Source organism: Mus pahari, chromosome 10 (assembly GCF_900095145.1).
Source record: "Mus pahari chromosome 10, PAHARI_EIJ_v1.1, whole genome shotgun sequence".
In the NCBI taxonomy this organism is placed as follows: domain Eukaryota; kingdom Metazoa; phylum Chordata; class Mammalia; order Rodentia; family Muridae; genus Mus; species Mus pahari.
Window position 1 is genome coordinate 53,762,886 of NC_034599.1, and position 16,904 is coordinate 53,779,789.

At 51.9% G+C, this 16,904-nt stretch overlaps 1 protein-coding gene across 1 annotated transcript in view; it reads left to right on the forward strand.

Annotated features, from left to right (window-relative positions):
• The window catches only part of Hcn4 (hyperpolarization activated cyclic nucleotide gated potassium channel 4), a 45,724-nt gene extending 29,046 nt beyond the window's left edge, over positions 1-16,678 (forward strand). Inside the window, exons 3-8 of the mRNA XM_021207129.2 lie at positions 1,675-1,836; positions 3,823-4,041; positions 6,016-6,162; positions 6,273-6,513; positions 7,409-7,573; positions 7,696-16,678. Of these exons, the coding sequence (XP_021062788.1) occupies positions 1,675-1,836; positions 3,823-4,041; positions 6,016-6,162; positions 6,273-6,513; positions 7,409-7,573; positions 7,696-9,149 (2,388 nt within the window). The 3' untranslated portion in view covers positions 9,150-16,678. The remainder of the gene's footprint in view (positions 1-1,674; positions 1,837-3,822; positions 4,042-6,015; positions 6,163-6,272; positions 6,514-7,408; positions 7,574-7,695) is intronic.
• Positions 16,679-16,904: the final 226 nt, after the last annotated feature.

The following is a 16,904-nucleotide window of genomic DNA, read 5'->3' on the forward strand; positions in this document are numbered from 1 at the left end:
TTCCCCCTCTCCCTCTCCCTCCCCCTCTCTCTCTGTCTCTGTGTCTTTGTGTCTCTCTGCATGTGATTCCTTGGTGTCATTTACCATGTTATTGAGACATGGTCTCTCATTGGCCTGAATCTCACCAAGCACACTAGACAAGCTGGTCAAGGATCCCCAGAGATCCTCCTCTGCCTTCCCAGTGCAAGGATTACAAGAATGTGCAGCCTGGCTTTATAATGTGGGTCCTGGGGAATGGAATTAGGGTCCTCATGCTTCCATGGCGAGCATTTTGCTGACTAAGTGCTCTGCAGCCCTCCAGCCCCTGTTGTGGTTTTCTGACAAACCCAGCTTTACGCTGGCTTCTCAGGGCATTGTGAGTATGGGTTCTGTTCATCGGCCTTTTATCAGCTTGCCAGCCTCATTAAGCTATGAGGAACTAAGGTTTGTGGAATTCCCTTGTGCTGGACTAGGGGGCAGGCCTACCTCTGTGGTTCTCAGCTCAGCACACACCCTTAAGACTGCTGTCCTACCTGAAACGACCGCTGTCTCTCATGCCAGTGCCTTAGGGACATCAGACTGAGAACTGATGTACTCTGAGGTCTCTAGACGCAGCTTCCCTTCTGGAATGGGCTTAGGTCTGAAGTGGCATCTATTGGTTTGTAATTTGGACCCCAACCCCCGTATTCAGGAGTAATGTATTTTCCTGGGATAGTATGGAAGTATCAGAACTAGGGACAGAGAGCTAGAGAGACCCCATTGTCTCCCAGACTAGAGGCCAGAACTCGTGCATGCTCCCTGGGCTTTTCCCAACCTCTCTCTCTCTATCCCCTCAAGGCCCGTAACCTTGGGCTCAAGTCTCTGCCGCTATTTGGTGCACAGCAGCTTTGGAAGAAGAGGCAGGACCTGAGAGGCTAGGCTGCACCCATTCTGGCCAGGCCCTGCCACACTGTAGCTTCACACACAGAACCACACAGGTTGGTGGTAGGCAGGCTGCAGCAGGCTGGGGTGTAGGTACTGCCGCAGCTGATTCAAGTGTAAGAACCAGCAGTATTACTAATGCGTATGAACTAATCGTGAAGATTAATTGTTAATAACATCGTCTCATAATGGCTTGTAATTTATTGAATACATCTATACTCAGAACTAAGTACTTCGTATGTATAATTTAATCATTTTGACAACCACTCAGTTACCAATTTTTCTCACCATTTTCCACGGGAGGGAACGTGCTCAGAGAAGTATGGGAATCTCCTCAGGGCAGCACAGCTAGGGGTTTGGTCAGAACTAGGCCTGGGTTCGAGATCTATCTGAGCATGAAGCCTGTGGGCCCTTGCTGCCCCTTTGCTGTTCCCAGGGCTGGGCCCTGATGTCCTAGTAATAGATTTAGGGAGGACTAATGGCCAGGACCTGACTTCAGAACATGATTCAAAGCGTGCTTCGGGCTAGGTGGCTTCTCCCTGGAGTCCGCATGCCCTCAGCATGTTGATGAGGTGGCCTCTCTGCCCACTTCTTGTCCTGGATGGCTGCACCTCCCACGGGAGAATATCTGCATCCGCACAGATGCCAGGAACGTCACGATGATGCCCTCCAGCCCGCCTCTTCTGGGTCTTGCTTAGTGTATTCCTTCCCCAGCCCCAGCCCGTACACCCACTCTGACCGCTTATTTGTCTATGCAATGGCTCGACTCCACAGATCTTCCACATGACCTATGACCTGGCCAGCGCCGTGGTACGCATCGTGAACCTCATTGGCATGATGCTCCTGCTATGTCACTGGGATGGCTGCCTACAGTTCCTGGTACCCATGCTGCAGGACTTCCCCCATGACTGCTGGGTGTCCATCAATGGCATGGTGGTAAGTACATATCACTGCCACGCTGGGCTAGATGTCTCCTCTCCAGAAGCAGGGATGGGTAGAGAGGCTGTGCAGCTCCTGAATCCCAACAGGTGGGACCGTGAGATGCTGGCCCCGTACCTAAGGACACACAGCCCTGTCCTTTTCATGTTGAGCTTTCCCTCCTAGCACAAGAAGTCATTCACAGAACTCTTGCTGGAGTTGTGCGCCTTCTAGCTTTTTTTCTTATCTAGCCATGCATTTTTGACAGCTGGGCTGGCTTTACCCACAGAGGCTAAGACCTGGGCTACTACGACTCTGTGTTGTGATCATGGGACAAAACTAGGCTGATGGCTCCTGTCTCCCTTACCTTGCTGCCTAGAAGCTGAGCTGAGAGAACCAAAGGCCATGAGGGCACTGTTAGCAGCATAGGCAGACTCCACGCTTGTACACAGCCTCTGTGCTCTACAGGCAGAGCTGAGTGTCCCAATGCCCTAAAGAGACCCACACACTAGCCCTCCTGTGCAGGACTGAGCATGGCATGTGGGCAGGCTGCAGGGTGACTCTCTCCAACATTGTGCATGGGTGAGAGAATCGGGTTTGATGCATCCAAAAGCCTTAGAACAGAGCCCCCAGCTACAGAAAGGGTTTCCCAAGAAGCAATCCCCGTGGGTATTTCTCTGGCACCACTGAACCTCTGCCTCTCCTCCTATTCAGTGTGGTGTGGTCTGAAGGCAAATCTCCAGGGCCCCATGGGATGAAAAACGGGCTTTGAAAGAAGTGAAAGAGGCCTTGAGGCAGCTTCAGAACCAGACGGGCCTTTAATAGCCTTCTGATGAGCTAATAAGTGAATCTGCCATATGGGTTGAATTTCCCCTGTTCCCAGAGGCTCAGCAGTGAGGTAGGAACCCCTGACAGAAGACAGCTTGGGGCTGCCCTAAGGCTGGGGCCCAGGCCTCTTTCACCCTGGGTAAATAGTCCTACCCATTCCACCCTAGTGTGGTCTGAACCACAGGCTCCACAAATGAGCTCAGCTCAAGGCACGATGGTGACCTTGAACTTGGCCCAGGCCTGGTTTGATGTCCTCCAGATGCTGTAGACATGCTTAGGGACCTAGGCACAGGCTCTGTGGACTTTACATTGCTTCTAACACCTTGACTTCTGAGTGGAAACACAGAGGAGGGGGAAGGGCCAGGAGTGGGGTTCAGCTGGTGATCCTTCTTACTGGGGGCGCATTATTTCTATTTGTGTGAACATAACAGGCCCACACATGTGCTAAATTCAAAAGGTGACCTTTCTGAGACCCTGCTCCCACAAGGAGCCTTCCTTGAGACACTTTGGAGACAAAAATAGCCAAGAGTCTCCCTCCCTGATTCCATCCTCTGGGCCCACACTATATACCCAGGAGAGTCCACCTTCAGGGACAGGGGCAGGAGAACCAGGGGCTGAGGCCCTGGGCAGACAAGCAGGGTTCTGAGAGCACAGGAAGCTCCAACTGTTGCTCACCCAAAAAGAGGCCAGTGACGTTGGCTCCTGCAGAGCCATCCCCCTAGGGGAAGCATTGCTAGCTTTATAATTGAGGTCAGTGGGGAAATGGGCTCGATTTGGCAGCTGTTTGGAGATAGGGATGGAGCTACTTAGTAAGGGAAAGACAGCAGGGTGGTTCAGCCTGGGGCCATATGCGACCCAGCCAGGAGAATTTAGCTTCCCTGTCCCTTAGGTCAGGCCAGGGCCAGCTGGCTCACTCTCTTACTGTATCTTCTGGTGTGGTCCTTGCTTCTCCTTCTCCACCCCAGTGTAAATAGGAAGGTCTAGGTTTCGTCCACAACCACCATGAGTTCCCTGCCCATCGCTGGAGGTCTTCAGCCTAAAGCAACACTGGGGAGCCCTGTGCCTCAAGGTTGGAAGGGAATCTTCTAGATGCCAGCAAGAAGGGCCTTCCCTGTTACTGGCCCAGGCCTACTCTCTCCATCCCTGCTTACTTGCCTTCCTGTGCTCTGTGTGCAGAATAACTCCTGGGGGAAGCAGTATTCCTACGCCCTCTTCAAGGCCATGAGCCACATGCTATGCATTGGGTATGGTCGGCAGGCACCCGTAGGCATGTCTGACGTCTGGCTCACCATGCTCAGCATGATCGTGGGGGCCACCTGCTATGCCATGTTCATCGGCCATGCCACCGCCCTCATCCAGTCGCTAGACTCCTCCCGGCGCCAGTACCAGGAGAAGGTAGGTTGGTCACTGTGCCCTCCCAGGGCTTTCTCGGGAGGATCTGGTCACTGTGCCCGTGCAGAAGGATGCATACCTGGCCAGCATCCCTAGGCAGCAAATGGGTACCAGGCTCACAACTGTCAGTACTGTGGTGGGCAGTCTTAGATGTGAGCCTTGTCAAGTCCCCGACTTACACCTTCTGCTCTGCACACAGCCTTCCTTCCTTTCTTCTGTGGTGGAGGGAGAAGGTGAGTTATCTCTTTACTTCCAGGGACCACTGCCCTCATTGTTGCTAAATCGAGTAAGGTTCTGAAGCCTCCCGGGCAGGCTGTCAGTGTGACCAGGCTCCCACTCCTTAGCTTCCCACTTGGTTTCTAGGACCGCGCAGCTCTGGCCGGTCCTCCCTGCTGGCCTCCCGCCTCAGGACCCTGAGTGCTCTGACCCTGTTGAGGCTTCTCAGGTGTCATGTTCTGCACACCACCCTCACATGCTCCTGCCATCACCAGCCCAGCCCAGCCCATTCTCAGCTCCAGTGTTTCCTGGGTGGCCTGTGGACCACCCACCCCATCGTGTATAACATCAGAGTAGTCTCCCTACTCCCCTGCCACACCAAATTGCCACTCTGCCCATTTTACTGAAAAACCTTAGGAGCCATCAGCCTCGTTTGATGATACTGTCAAATGCAGGGGGGTGAGGGAAGGAGGAAGGAGGGAAAGCAGGAAAGCTTGTTTTGAGGAGGCAGAAGGAGAAAGTGGGAGAGAATTCTAGGCCAGTGGTGCTGGGGAAGATGGTAGAAAACAATGTTCTGGGCTAGCAGGAAGTTGGGGTGGAGGTGGGGTCAGATAGAATAGGAGTCAGGTCATAAAGGGCAGGTCTCAGGTCAGGCCTAGGTGAGCATCAGGGCCCAGCCTGTGGTATACACAACAGGGATCCGTGTAGCAAAGGCTATGTGGTCTGTTACACCACAACCAGACTGAAGCTGCTTGTGACTTCTTCAAGAATTTCCCGTATTTTATTCTTGGGTAAGTCTTCAGGATTTACCTAAAAATCTTTCTCAAACGCCCCACCCCCACCCATCTCTTTCCTAGGCGACTCCAGCAGCCTTCTAAGTCCTGCCCGGTGTTTCTCCATCTGTTTGTTGAGAGGCACTGCTCTAAAACACAACTCCAAATGTGCAGGCTGCCTCTGTCACAATGGCTGGCCAGGAGGCTACTGCCCTGCCAGGCCTGTCTACTGGAGCTGCCGTTAAACAAACTAACAAACAAACAAACAAACAAAACAAACTCAGCCGGGAAAAGTGGCACATGCTTTGAGTCCCAGCACTCAGGCAGAGGCAGAGGCAGAATCTTCAAGAGTTAGAGGCGAGCCTGGTCTACAAAAGTGAGTTCCAGGCAGGACATCCAGGACTCCACACAGAGAAACCCTGTGTTTCAAAACACCAGAACCAAAACCATCACCACCACCATCACCACCACCACCATCACCACCACCACCAACACCAACAATAACAACAGCTACCTCCACCACCGAACCTCAAGGTCTCAGCTGAGGCCATATCTATCTACAGACTCAGCTTGCAGAGTCATGTGTTCTCACCTGCACTTCCTGTATTCTGCCCCACTGCAACCCTGTCTGCTACTGGGTCTATTTCTCCGGGCAGGAGTTGGTGACTCCAGTATGCTTAGAGGAAACTCGTTCAACCCCCCCCCCCAACCCCAGTCATTAGCCTGTATGTGGCTATAGACAGCCCTGTTCCCACTCATCTTTATAATTTTGGGCACGGTGAGGACCAAACATGGATGGAAGCCTCCTTCCTTCTCTCCCTACCTCCATCACCCTGCAGAGCTGGGAGTCAGGGCCATTATTTTGGGCACAGTGTGCTTACATTAAATTGAGCCCAAGTTAGCTAAGAAGGCCCCAGGGTTGGAGTGTGCCTCTGGCTACCAGCCTGGGGTGCCTGGAGGTGACTCCTGTCTGTCTCCCCTATCTCAGTATAAACAGGTGGAGCAGTATATGTCCTTCCACAAGCTCCCACCTGACACCCGGCAGCGCATCCATGACTACTATGAACACCGCTACCAGGGCAAGATGTTTGACGAGGAAAGCATCCTGGGTGAGCTGAGTGAGCCACTTCGAGAGGTGAGCTGCTGGCAGCCTGGGTGGGCGGTGGCAGTGCCAGGCCTCGCTGGCACACAGTTCCCTGACCCTCTTCTTTCTTTGTGTCCCAACCCGTGCTGTCCGTGGAGCAGGAGATCATCAACTTTAACTGCCGAAAGCTGGTGGCATCCATGCCACTGTTTGCCAACGCAGATCCCAACTTTGTGACGTCCATGCTGACCAAGTTGCGTTTCGAGGTCTTCCAGCCTGGGGATTACATCATCCGCGAAGGCACCATCGGCAAGAAGATGTACTTTATCCAGCACGGCGTGGTCAGTGTGCTCACGAAGGGCAACAAGGAGACCAAGCTGGCTGATGGCTCCTATTTTGGAGGTGAGACAGCCAGGAGGCCCCAGGAGAACATGGGTAATTGGGAGCTAAGCTAGACACCCTAAGATCAGAAGCATGGAGGGACCTTTCATAGCCACAGCCTGGAAGTGGGCATCTGTGAGCCCAGTATAGGGGTGTCTGTCTGTGCAGTCTGCTTTAATAGAGTACTTAAGACTGGTGGCTTATAAACCATAGAAATTGGATTCTCAGCTCTGGAGGCTGGGAGTCACAGACCAGGGTGCAAGTGTGGTGGGTTCCCTTGAGGGTTCTCTTAGTGGTAAGACTATTGTGGGTTTTTGTTGTTGTTGTTGTTGTTGTCTCAGATGGCAGGAAGAACACTTGTATTGTTTCCTTTGCTTCTTCTATTATGTTTGTGTGCATGCCTGAGCCTGCATATACCCAGCCATACCTACCTATTCTCACACACCACCATACCCATGTAGAGGTTAGGGTACAACTTGGGCAGTCAAGTCTCTCCTACCATGTGGGTCCTGGGTACCCAACTTACGTTATCAGACTTGGCCTGAAAGTGCCTTAGTGCTGAGCCATCTGACCTGCCCCTTCTCTAGTCTCTTCCATAAAGGTATGAATCACCCCCCCTCCCAAAGCACCACCTCTAAGTACCAGATCACCCTGAGAACCAGGAATTCAGCCTAGGAATATGGGGTGGGCACAGACATTTTGTCCATTGGAGGGGGGTTGGCCCCAGAGATAGAAACAACTTGACACCCAGTTGATGGGTGTCAAGCTGCTGGTACCCAGTATGACTACAACCCAGCAGGCAGCCTAGTGAGTTCATTGTACCAGCCACCAGTGGAGACCAAGGTCAGGATCACGCAGCTCTGGGTGGCCTGGAAGTTTTGTGCTGGATTGACCCTGAGCCCGGCTGTACTCACAGAGATCTGCTTGCTGACCCGGGGCCGGCGCACAGCCAGCGTGAGAGCGGATACTTACTGCCGCCTCTACTCACTGAGTGTGGACAACTTCAATGAGGTGCTGGAGGAGTATCCCATGATGCGGAGGGCCTTTGAGACGGTTGCGTTGGACCGCCTGGACCGCATAGGTGAGGGGCAGGATGTGCAGGCGGGGTGGGGGGTGGGGTGGGGAGCAAGCATGCAAACTCCAAGTCTCCAAGTCTCCTTTCCTGGGCGTGGCCTGAGTGTCAGCTCTTGTTCTATGGCTCAGGCAAGAAGAACTCCATCCTCCTCCACAAGGTGCAGCACGACCTCAACTCAGGCGTCTTCAACTACCAGGAGAACGAGATCATCCAGCAGATCGTGCGGCATGACCGTGAGATGGCCCACTGTGCTCACCGAGTCCAGGCTGCCGCCTCAGCCACCCCAACCCCCACGCCTGTTATATGGACCCCACTGATCCAGGCGCCACTGCAGGCTGCTGCTGCTACTACTTCGGTGGCCATAGCCCTCACACACCACCCCCGCCTGCCCGCCGCCATCTTCCGGCCCCCTCCCGGACCTGGGCTGGGCAATCTTGGGGCTGGACAGACACCGAGGCACCCAAGGAGGCTGCAGTCCTTGATCCCTTCAGCTCTGGGCTCTGCTTCACCAGCCAGCAGCCCCTCACAGGTGGACACACCGTCTTCATCCTCCTTCCACATCCAACAGCTGGCTGGATTCTCTGCACCTCCTGGATTGAGCCCTCTCCTGCCCTCCTCTAGCTCTTCCCCACCTCCAGGAGCCTGCGGTTCCCCATCAGCCCCCACACCCTCCACCTCCACTGCCGCTGCCACCACTGGGTTCGGCCACTTTCACAAGGCGCTGGGTGGCTCCCTGTCATCCTCTGACTCCCCGCTGCTCACCCCACTGCAACCAGGCGCTCGCTCTCCACAGGCTGCCCAGCCGCCACCCCCACTGCCTGGGGCCCGAGGAGGCTTGGGACTCCTGGAGCACTTCTTGCCGCCCCCACCCTCCTCCAGGTCACCATCATCCAGCCCTGGGCAGCTGGGCCAGCCTCCTGGAGAGTTGTCCCTAGGTCTGGCAGCCCGTCCACCAAGTACACCAGAGACACCCCCACGGCCTGAACGGCCATCCTTCATGGCAGGGGCCTCTGGAGGGGCTTCTCCTGTAGCCTTTACCCCCCGAGGAGGCCTCAGCCCTCCGGGCCACAGCCCGGGGCCCCCAAGAACTTTCCCGAGTGCCCCACCCCGGGCCTCTGGCTCCCATGGCTCCCTGCTCCTGCCACCTGCATCCAGCCCTCCGCCTCCCCAGGTTCCACAGCGCAGGGGCACACCACCCCTCACCCCCGGCCGCCTCACACAGGACCTGAAGCTCATCTCAGCCTCTCAGCCAGCCCTCCCCCAGGATGGAGCACAGACTCTCCGCAGGGCCTCGCCTCACTCCTCAGGGGAGTCGGTGGCTGCCTTCTCACTCTACCCCAGAGCTGGGGGTGGCAGTGGGAGTAGTGGGGGCCTTGGGCCTCCTGGAAGGCCATATGGTGCCATCCCAGGCCAGCATGTCACTTTGCCTCGGAAGACATCCTCAGGTTCTTTGCCACCCCCACTTTCTTTGTTTGGGGCAAGAGCCGCCTCTTCTGGAGGGCCCCCTCTGACTGCTGCACCCCAGAGGGAACCTGGCACTAGGTCTGAGCCAGTACGCTCCAAACTGCCATCTAATTTATGAGCTGGGCCCTCCCTCCCTCCCTCTTTTTCTTGCTCCTTTCTTCCTTCAGGTTTAACTGTGATTAGGAGATATACCAACAACAATAATAACCATAAAAAAAAAACATACCCCAGAAAAACAAAAAGACAGCAGAAAATAACCAGGTATTCTTAGAGCTATAGATTTTTGGTCACTTGCTTTTATAGACTATTTTAATACTCAGCACTAGAGGGAGAGAGGGAGGGAGGGAGGGAGGGGAGAGCAGACAAGGCCCAAAGGCAACAGCCAAAGGAAGGCAGGCAGGGTCTCTGGGGACAGGGCAGGGGTGGGGTGACCTGAGTTTGGGTCCTAGCACAGACCTGTCATTGTATTGTCCTGTAGAGCAAGAGCTACCTACCATCAATCAGTTCCTTGGCTGTGAACTTGGAGCCCACTCTGCTGGGGGCTGCCCTGGAGTGTGTTCCCAGGAGCCTCCTGCGCCTGAGTCCCTTGGGGCACAAAGGGCCCTTGAGGGCCTTGCTTTTTTTTTTTTTTTTTTTAACTGTAAACGTAGCAAGATATGTATATGAATATGTATATGTATGTAAGATGTGTCTATGTATAGCTATGTAGTGCTCTGTAGAGCCGTGTAGATATCAGCTTACATGTGTGCACATGTGTGCGCAGTCTAGTTTAATCCCATGTTGCCAGGACACCCAGGTCACCTTACATCCAGCAATCTGCTGTGGCCCGCAGGCTGGGCACTGCAGGCTCTGGGGGAAGTTCTCTCTCCCAGCTCTCAGGGAAGGGGACCCCTGGAACCTTGCAGCAGACCCTCTTTCCCCATCTCTGGGCTGCAACCCAGTTCTAGCCCAACCTCTAGTCCCATGGAAGGGGAAGACTCCAGGCAGAGCCTTTCACCTCCCAGGGCTTCAAGCACACCTGTCGCCTCTGTGGCCCGAAGTTTCTCCAGCTGTACAATGGGAAGGAAGGGGAATGCCTATTTATTGAGTCTGTTCTGTGCCAAGCACTGGTTATACATAACCACAGACTGGGAGGTGGAGATTATCGTTTCTCCCATTTCACAGGTGAGGAAACTGAGGGCTGATTAGAATCACATAACCAGGAGTGGCAGAGCTGGTCTGGTCTGAGCTGCAGATCAACCTCCCTAAGGCTAAAAGCCTGTATTCCTCCCATCAGAAAACAGTGTTTGGTAGAGCCCTAGCTTTTGGTCCCTAGGCAAAGTGCAGGAGGAAGAGATGGGAGCTTGGTGACAGTCGGGCTTCAGTTCAAATCTCAGCTCTGCCACTTCTTAGCTGTGTGGCCTTGGGCAAGTTATCTGACCTTTCTGTTCCCTCATTAGTAAAATAAGAACTATGGAACTGCCTCACAATGACCAGTGAGAACCAGATAAGAAAAAGATGTGAAACGTCCAGCCCAGTGCCTGGCACACAGCATAGTAGGTGCTCAATAAATCATGTTTCTTCGCCCCCCTTCTCATAAACTTAGCCCATTGCTCCAGTGAGAGCCCAGGGGACTTTAGCTGAGGGCTCCAAGACTTAAAACTCTCAGGACTCAGGAGGTGGCTGGGCCTCCATCATGGCTGGAGGAAGGTGCGTGGCCAGTGGTGGGCTTGAGTCGGGCCTTGGGATATGGGAAGTGTGGGTAAAGAAAGGAATTAGAGAGGAGAGATTGCATAGGAGAGGTTACCGCAGTGATGTTGAGATGTGGGGCTGGGCCTCTGGGGGAGACAGAGGATGGGGACCAGAGGAGGACCTCGGATGAGAGGCTAAGCTGATCTGTGGCTTTGACCCTGAACTAGAAGCAGATGTCAGGACCCTGGTGGAGGCACAGCCAGCGGCTTCCCTATCCATGGGTCGGAGCAGGTAGGACTCTGATGCCCGTGCAGGAAGGGGGGCTGGTTCTACCATGCCTGTCGTCCCCATGCACCAGCCGGAAGGGTGGCATGAGCAGGTTTGGCCCTGGGGTGCCACAGGGAATCCTTTGTGGATGGCTTGCAGGGAGAGAAAGGGTGAAGGCCCTGGTGCCCTAGAAAATCTGCAGGAGCCCTAGATTATACAGGGGTGGGAGAAGGCTCCCAGACTCAGTCTTCATTCAGGCCTGTGTTCTGTCCCCAAGGAAGGGAGCTTAGGGAGCCAGCTGGACTCCACCGAACCTGTAGCCCATCCTAGAGATATAGGAGAGGAGCTGGGGGTCTGGGTATAAAGAGTGAGGAGTCCCTTGTCACCAGGCCTGGCCTAGCCACCCTTCTCTATGATACATGCATTTTATAAACACGGACACACTGGCAAACTCCTTGGTGACTATGGAGAGGCCAGGTCCAGTCCACAGGACCTTCCACCCCACAACCTCTACAAGCAATTTTCAAATCTTCCACTTTTAAAACAGAAAAACGGTCAAACACGCCGTCTTGTATATTTTATTTAAATAAAAAAAATTACAGCAAATGCTGCCTTATTTGGGGGTCAGAGATGGAGTGGTGAGGTTCACAGGGAAACCTGGAGCCTCCAGTGAGGATGTGGGGGTGGGAGTGGGACACTGCCACTTGAGCAGCTGTGAACACATGTGCATGAGCCTTACCCTCCCCCCAGAAGCATGGAGTTGAGTTATATGCAGACCTGTGCATGGGAGCATCCAACCTGCGGGGGTGAGATGGTGTATCCCCAGTGTCGTGTGAAGGTGGAAGGACCCTGATGCAGGCCCTCCTCCCTGCCTCTGTCACAGCTCCATAGTCCTCGGAGGAGGAGGAGGAGGAGGAGGAGGCCGCCAGTACATGACACATGAGCTCCAACCAGCTAGATGCTGAGCAGGCGACACACCCTCTTGCTGTAGACAGGCCCTCGGGAGAGGACGATTATCTGGGGGCAGGAGGTGAGCAGTTGAGAGGAGAGCATCACAGGCACCAGTGGATGGAGGACAGATGTGGGGCTCTAGCAGTCCAAGGTCAGGCCTGGCACTAGGAGGTGGTGTGGCACTAACTTCTCCCTTACACTCTTACCTAACCTTTGGCTGTAGAGGGCTTTCACAGGCCCTTGGACCTTGCTAGTTAGGGCAGGTGTCTGGGGTTGGAACAGCAGTCTTCAGCTTCCTGGCTGGTGGGGGAATACCATCCTGCCTGTGTAAAGAGGGGGATTGCCTCTGGAAAGAGTGGGGAACCTGGCCAGTTGTTCCCCATCACTGCTTGCCTAGGCTGTTTCCGTGGTGACAGGCCTAGGAGTCCTGTTGCTAAGCAGACAGCTTGGCATGCCCAGCGTCCCCATGACAACTGCCCCCTGTGGCCAGGTGGCAGAGCTTCCTTGGGGACCCCACTGACATGACATAGACGGGGCTAAACTCAGCTGCTGTGGGGTGGGGGGCAGCCTAGGCTGGACCACAGTGGCTTCTGGTGGAGGGGGCCTCTGGGCCCCGGGGGAAGCCTTTGTAGGTGGGTTAGGGTGAGGTGGAATTAGAGGCAGGTCTCAAACTGACGTGAGTGGCTACACCAGCTGTTTTGTTCCTAGACCTCACAGGGGCAGGTAGTAAGTGCCTACTGTAAGCTAGGCCCTGGGTGCTTTCCACCAACTCTAAAGTCAAAAGCCTCAATGACAGTGAGTCACAGGAAAGGTGCGAGGGTCAGAGCTGGTGCTCACTGGATGCTCATCAGCCAGAGTGGAGGGAGCTGGATCATACTCAGCAGGAGACAGAGGCCTTGCCCCTGTGTGCAGGGCAAACAGAGGCAGGGTGGAACAATGATAACATTGAGTGATGGTCTGCATAGAACTGAAGACCCACAGTGAAAATGGCGGTTGGTTTATTTTCCTTACCATTGACTAACAATTTTAAAGAGTCAGTGGTGAAATATTCCCCACTCCCCAAATCTGAAAACATCACCTCCCCGTCAAGCTTCAGCCCCATGGGACAGCTCTTGTTCTTCTGGCAATCAGAAAGGTGAGACGGCCTCAGTGGCACTAGATGGGAAAATTCAAATGTGTGTGTGTGTGTGTGTGTGTGTGTATGTGTCTGGGGAGCAAACCTAGGGCCAGGCAAGTGCTGTACCATTCTGAGCTACATCCTCTGCATTGTTTCTTGAGACGGGTCTTGCTAAATTACTCAGGCTGGCCTTGAGTTCAGTCTGTAGCCCAGGCAAGCTTTGACATCCAGATCCTCTTGCATTAGCCTCCTCTTGAATAGTTGAGGTCATAGGTCTGCACCAGGCCATTCCAAAGAAAATTTGAAGGACTTAGAGAATGCTCCCTGGAGACTGTGTTCATCCTGAGAGCTATACATTGCTGTCTTCAGCAGAATGTCCTAAGGGCAGTCTCAACATTCTGGCCTCACTTCTTACCCTGGAAGTCACTTCCTCCCTAGCAATGTGGCTTCTAGTTCTCCTTCCCGGAAAAGGCTCTGAGCCAGTCCTCTAGGTCCACACTGGAGAAACCAGGACTGATGTCCATGCCTGGTCTTGTTCTCCTCAGTCTCAGACCCCATTGGTCAGGTTCTCCCCAGAGTTGGGGTCCCCACTATCCCTACTTAACCTAGACTCAGCTGTAAGAGTTCCTCTTCTCCCCAAAGGTTGGTGCTGATGGGCCTCTGGTCTTGGCCTCCTCTCTCATCACTCCATGTGCCCTTCCAGGGCGACCTCACCATACCCAGGGCTTTCCCCCTTTGTAGACAAAAGCCTCACACACTTTCTCTCAACCCAGGATCCCCATTCCCTCAGCCTTGGCTGGGGCTTCATCCTCTTCTGATGGACTAGGCTCTTTTACTCTGCTGCTTTCAGCTCCCAGTGAGGCGCTGAGCATTCTCCTGCTGACCTCTGCCCCTGCTGACCTCAATTCTCTAATTCTCTTTCTCTTGAAGGTGGAATATTTCAGATAGGCAGAAGACACATTCCATATGAAGATATTAACAACACTAGCCTCTTACCCCTCGTTTAAGAAACAGAACATAAAGAGCGCCTTTGAAGGCATCCTCTCTGAGGCCGTCTGTGACATGCTTCTCCAGGCAGAATCACTTATCTGAGGGCTAACATCCACTCCCTTTTACAGAAATAAGGTCTCTGCATAATGTATTTGGTTGTGTATCAAGGGTGAGGAGTTGAATTAGAAGTAGCTGCTTGGAGGGGTGAAGGATTTTGTTATCAATATTGCTCAGAATGTCTGTATATGAAACAAGTCTGTGTGTTTGTTAGTTTTAAATTTCTCTACAATAAGGGTCTATAGGTTTGAGGATATCACTCAGTTGGCAGAGTACTTCCCTATAATGTATAAATCTCTGGATTCCAGCCCCAGCACTGCATAAGACCAGGCATGGTGGCACATGACTGTAACCCCAGTTCTCAGGAGGTGGAGGCCGAGGGGCCGGGGGGGGGTGTCAAAGGCAGCCATATAACCAGCTTGAGGCCAGCCTGGACAGTGTAAGCCCTGTTACAGCAACAAGAAGTGTCTTTTTATTACCTGGGGTGGGGTGGGCCACACTCCTCTAAGCTCAGTAGTTCACTGAACAGATTCTGGGTTTTAAAACATGCACATGCTGTTGTGTTGTACATTTGACATTATCACTGTGGGGTGCTGTGGTCTCTTCTTTGTCTCACCTGTGTAGGACTCCAGTCTGGAGATGGGAAAGGCAAGTCAGGTTCTCACACTTGCAAACACCATTGTTCCAAAAGCTCCCAGTTGCGAGATTCCTGCTGAACTGTCTCTAGGCTCCATATCCAGTAGTGGAGCAGTTACTGGCAAATTAATCTTCTTTTTATGAGATAATGCCAACTTGTTTAAGTAGTTTAAACAGCTTACACTCCCACCTGCAGGGTATGAGTTACTCTTGCTCTACATTCTTGCCAATAACGTGGGGGTTCATCAGGCTTTCTCCTCTCCCCAGCCTAGTGCTATTAATTGTGTTTTAATGAGCAAATCTCTAATTACTAGTAAGACTGGGTCTCTGTTCATATACTAATTTGCCATATACTTTGTTCAGATACTAATTTGTGTTTTTACTTCTGAGAAATATGAGTTTATGGGTTTTGTTCCATTTTCTATTGTCATTTGTCTTTTCATTGATTTGTAGGACTTTTACACATACTAGGAAAACACAATAAATTCTTTATTAACTATGTGTCACAAATATCCTCTTCCTATGTGTGACTGGTATCATGCTCTCTCTCCCTCCTTTCCCCTCCATCTCCTTTTCTTCCCTCCTCCTTCCCTCCCCCTACCCTTATCTGTTTTGATAAGCATATGTTTTCTATATTAAAATGAAGTTTACATTTGTCAATATAAATATTCCAAATTCTAGAAATTTCCTTAGTGCCTTCTTTGCCTAAGGCACCTCTCACACTCTGATCTTATGTTCTTCAGTCACTTTCTTTCATACTCCATTGCCATAGGGCCACAACGTAACTACAAAAAGAGGTTGTATATGTAGACTAGGGACCTGGAATACATGCCAGTTGTCAGTTTCTATCTGTTGTGGTGATGAAATAATCAAATAAAAGCAACATCAGGGAGGAAGGGCTTGTTTGCCTCACATTTCCGGGTTACAGTCCATTACTACAGGGAAGTCAAGGCAGGAACTTGAAGTCAAGTGTCACACCCACAGTCAAGAGCAGAGAGAGGACACATGGATCCTGACTTACTGCGTAATCCCAGCTTGTTTTCTCCTTTTATACTGCTCAGGACTCCCTGCTCAGGGAACAGCCCCACCCATGATGCCCTGCATCTTCCAACACTAGTTAACAGTTAAGGCAATCTCCCAAGGACATGAGCACAGAACAACCAGATCTGTGTAATTTTCCATTACGATTCTTCCCAGGTGATTCTGGTTGCCTGTGTCAAGTTGATAGTTAACACTCACTAGCACACCAGCTTTGAACCTCTTGGCCAGTTCTTTTAATATGGTTTTATTACGGTCTTCATCGGGTTTTACAGTTCATTGGATTTGTTTCTAGCTTCTCATGGTTTTGTTACTATTGCTAGCTTTATTGATGCTTCCTATTGAGGTGTAATTCATATGCAGCAAAATTCATCAATTTTAAGTGTGGAGTCAATGAGGTCTTACAACCACCTCAACAATTAGAGTCAGAACATTTCCCTGACCCCCTCCTTCAGTTTCTTCATCTTACTTGATTCCCAGCTGCCTGGTATTGTAGCCCTCACGTTTCGCTGCTTCTGAGATTTCATGTAAGTGGACTCAGAAGCACTTAGTCCACAGCTGCCTGATGCCCTTCCTTTAGCCCAGTGCTTTTGAGCTCTGCCCATGGGATGCTGTGCTGAGTTCCCTTGTATGGCTTGGTCAGGATTTGTTTATTCAACCATTGATGAATAAACAACTGGGCTGTTTTCATTGTTGCCTATTAAGAATAAAGTTAGTATGAATATTTGTGTTCAAGACATATGAGTGTGGATTTTTAAAACACTTAGGTTGGCAAATACAAATTATCATACACAACATGATACCTTGAAATATGTACTTAGTGAACTGGCTAAATTGAGTTAATGAGCATGTATTACTTCATAAGTCATATTTTTTTGTGGTGAGAACACTTAAAAACTTATTCTTCTAATTGTTTCAAAATGAATATAAGTTTTTGTTGATTATAAATGACTCTCCTGAGTCATGATTAACATATTTGTAATTTTATTTTCCAAAGTGGAAGGGCTGCTTGCATTTCTATCAGCAATTATCCGAGCTTCCTAGTCACTTCATCTCCTTATGCTTGCAATCAGCTGCCATGTATGTATTACTTCATGTATGTATCACTTCATCTCCTTACCCTTGCAATCAGCTGCCATGTATGTA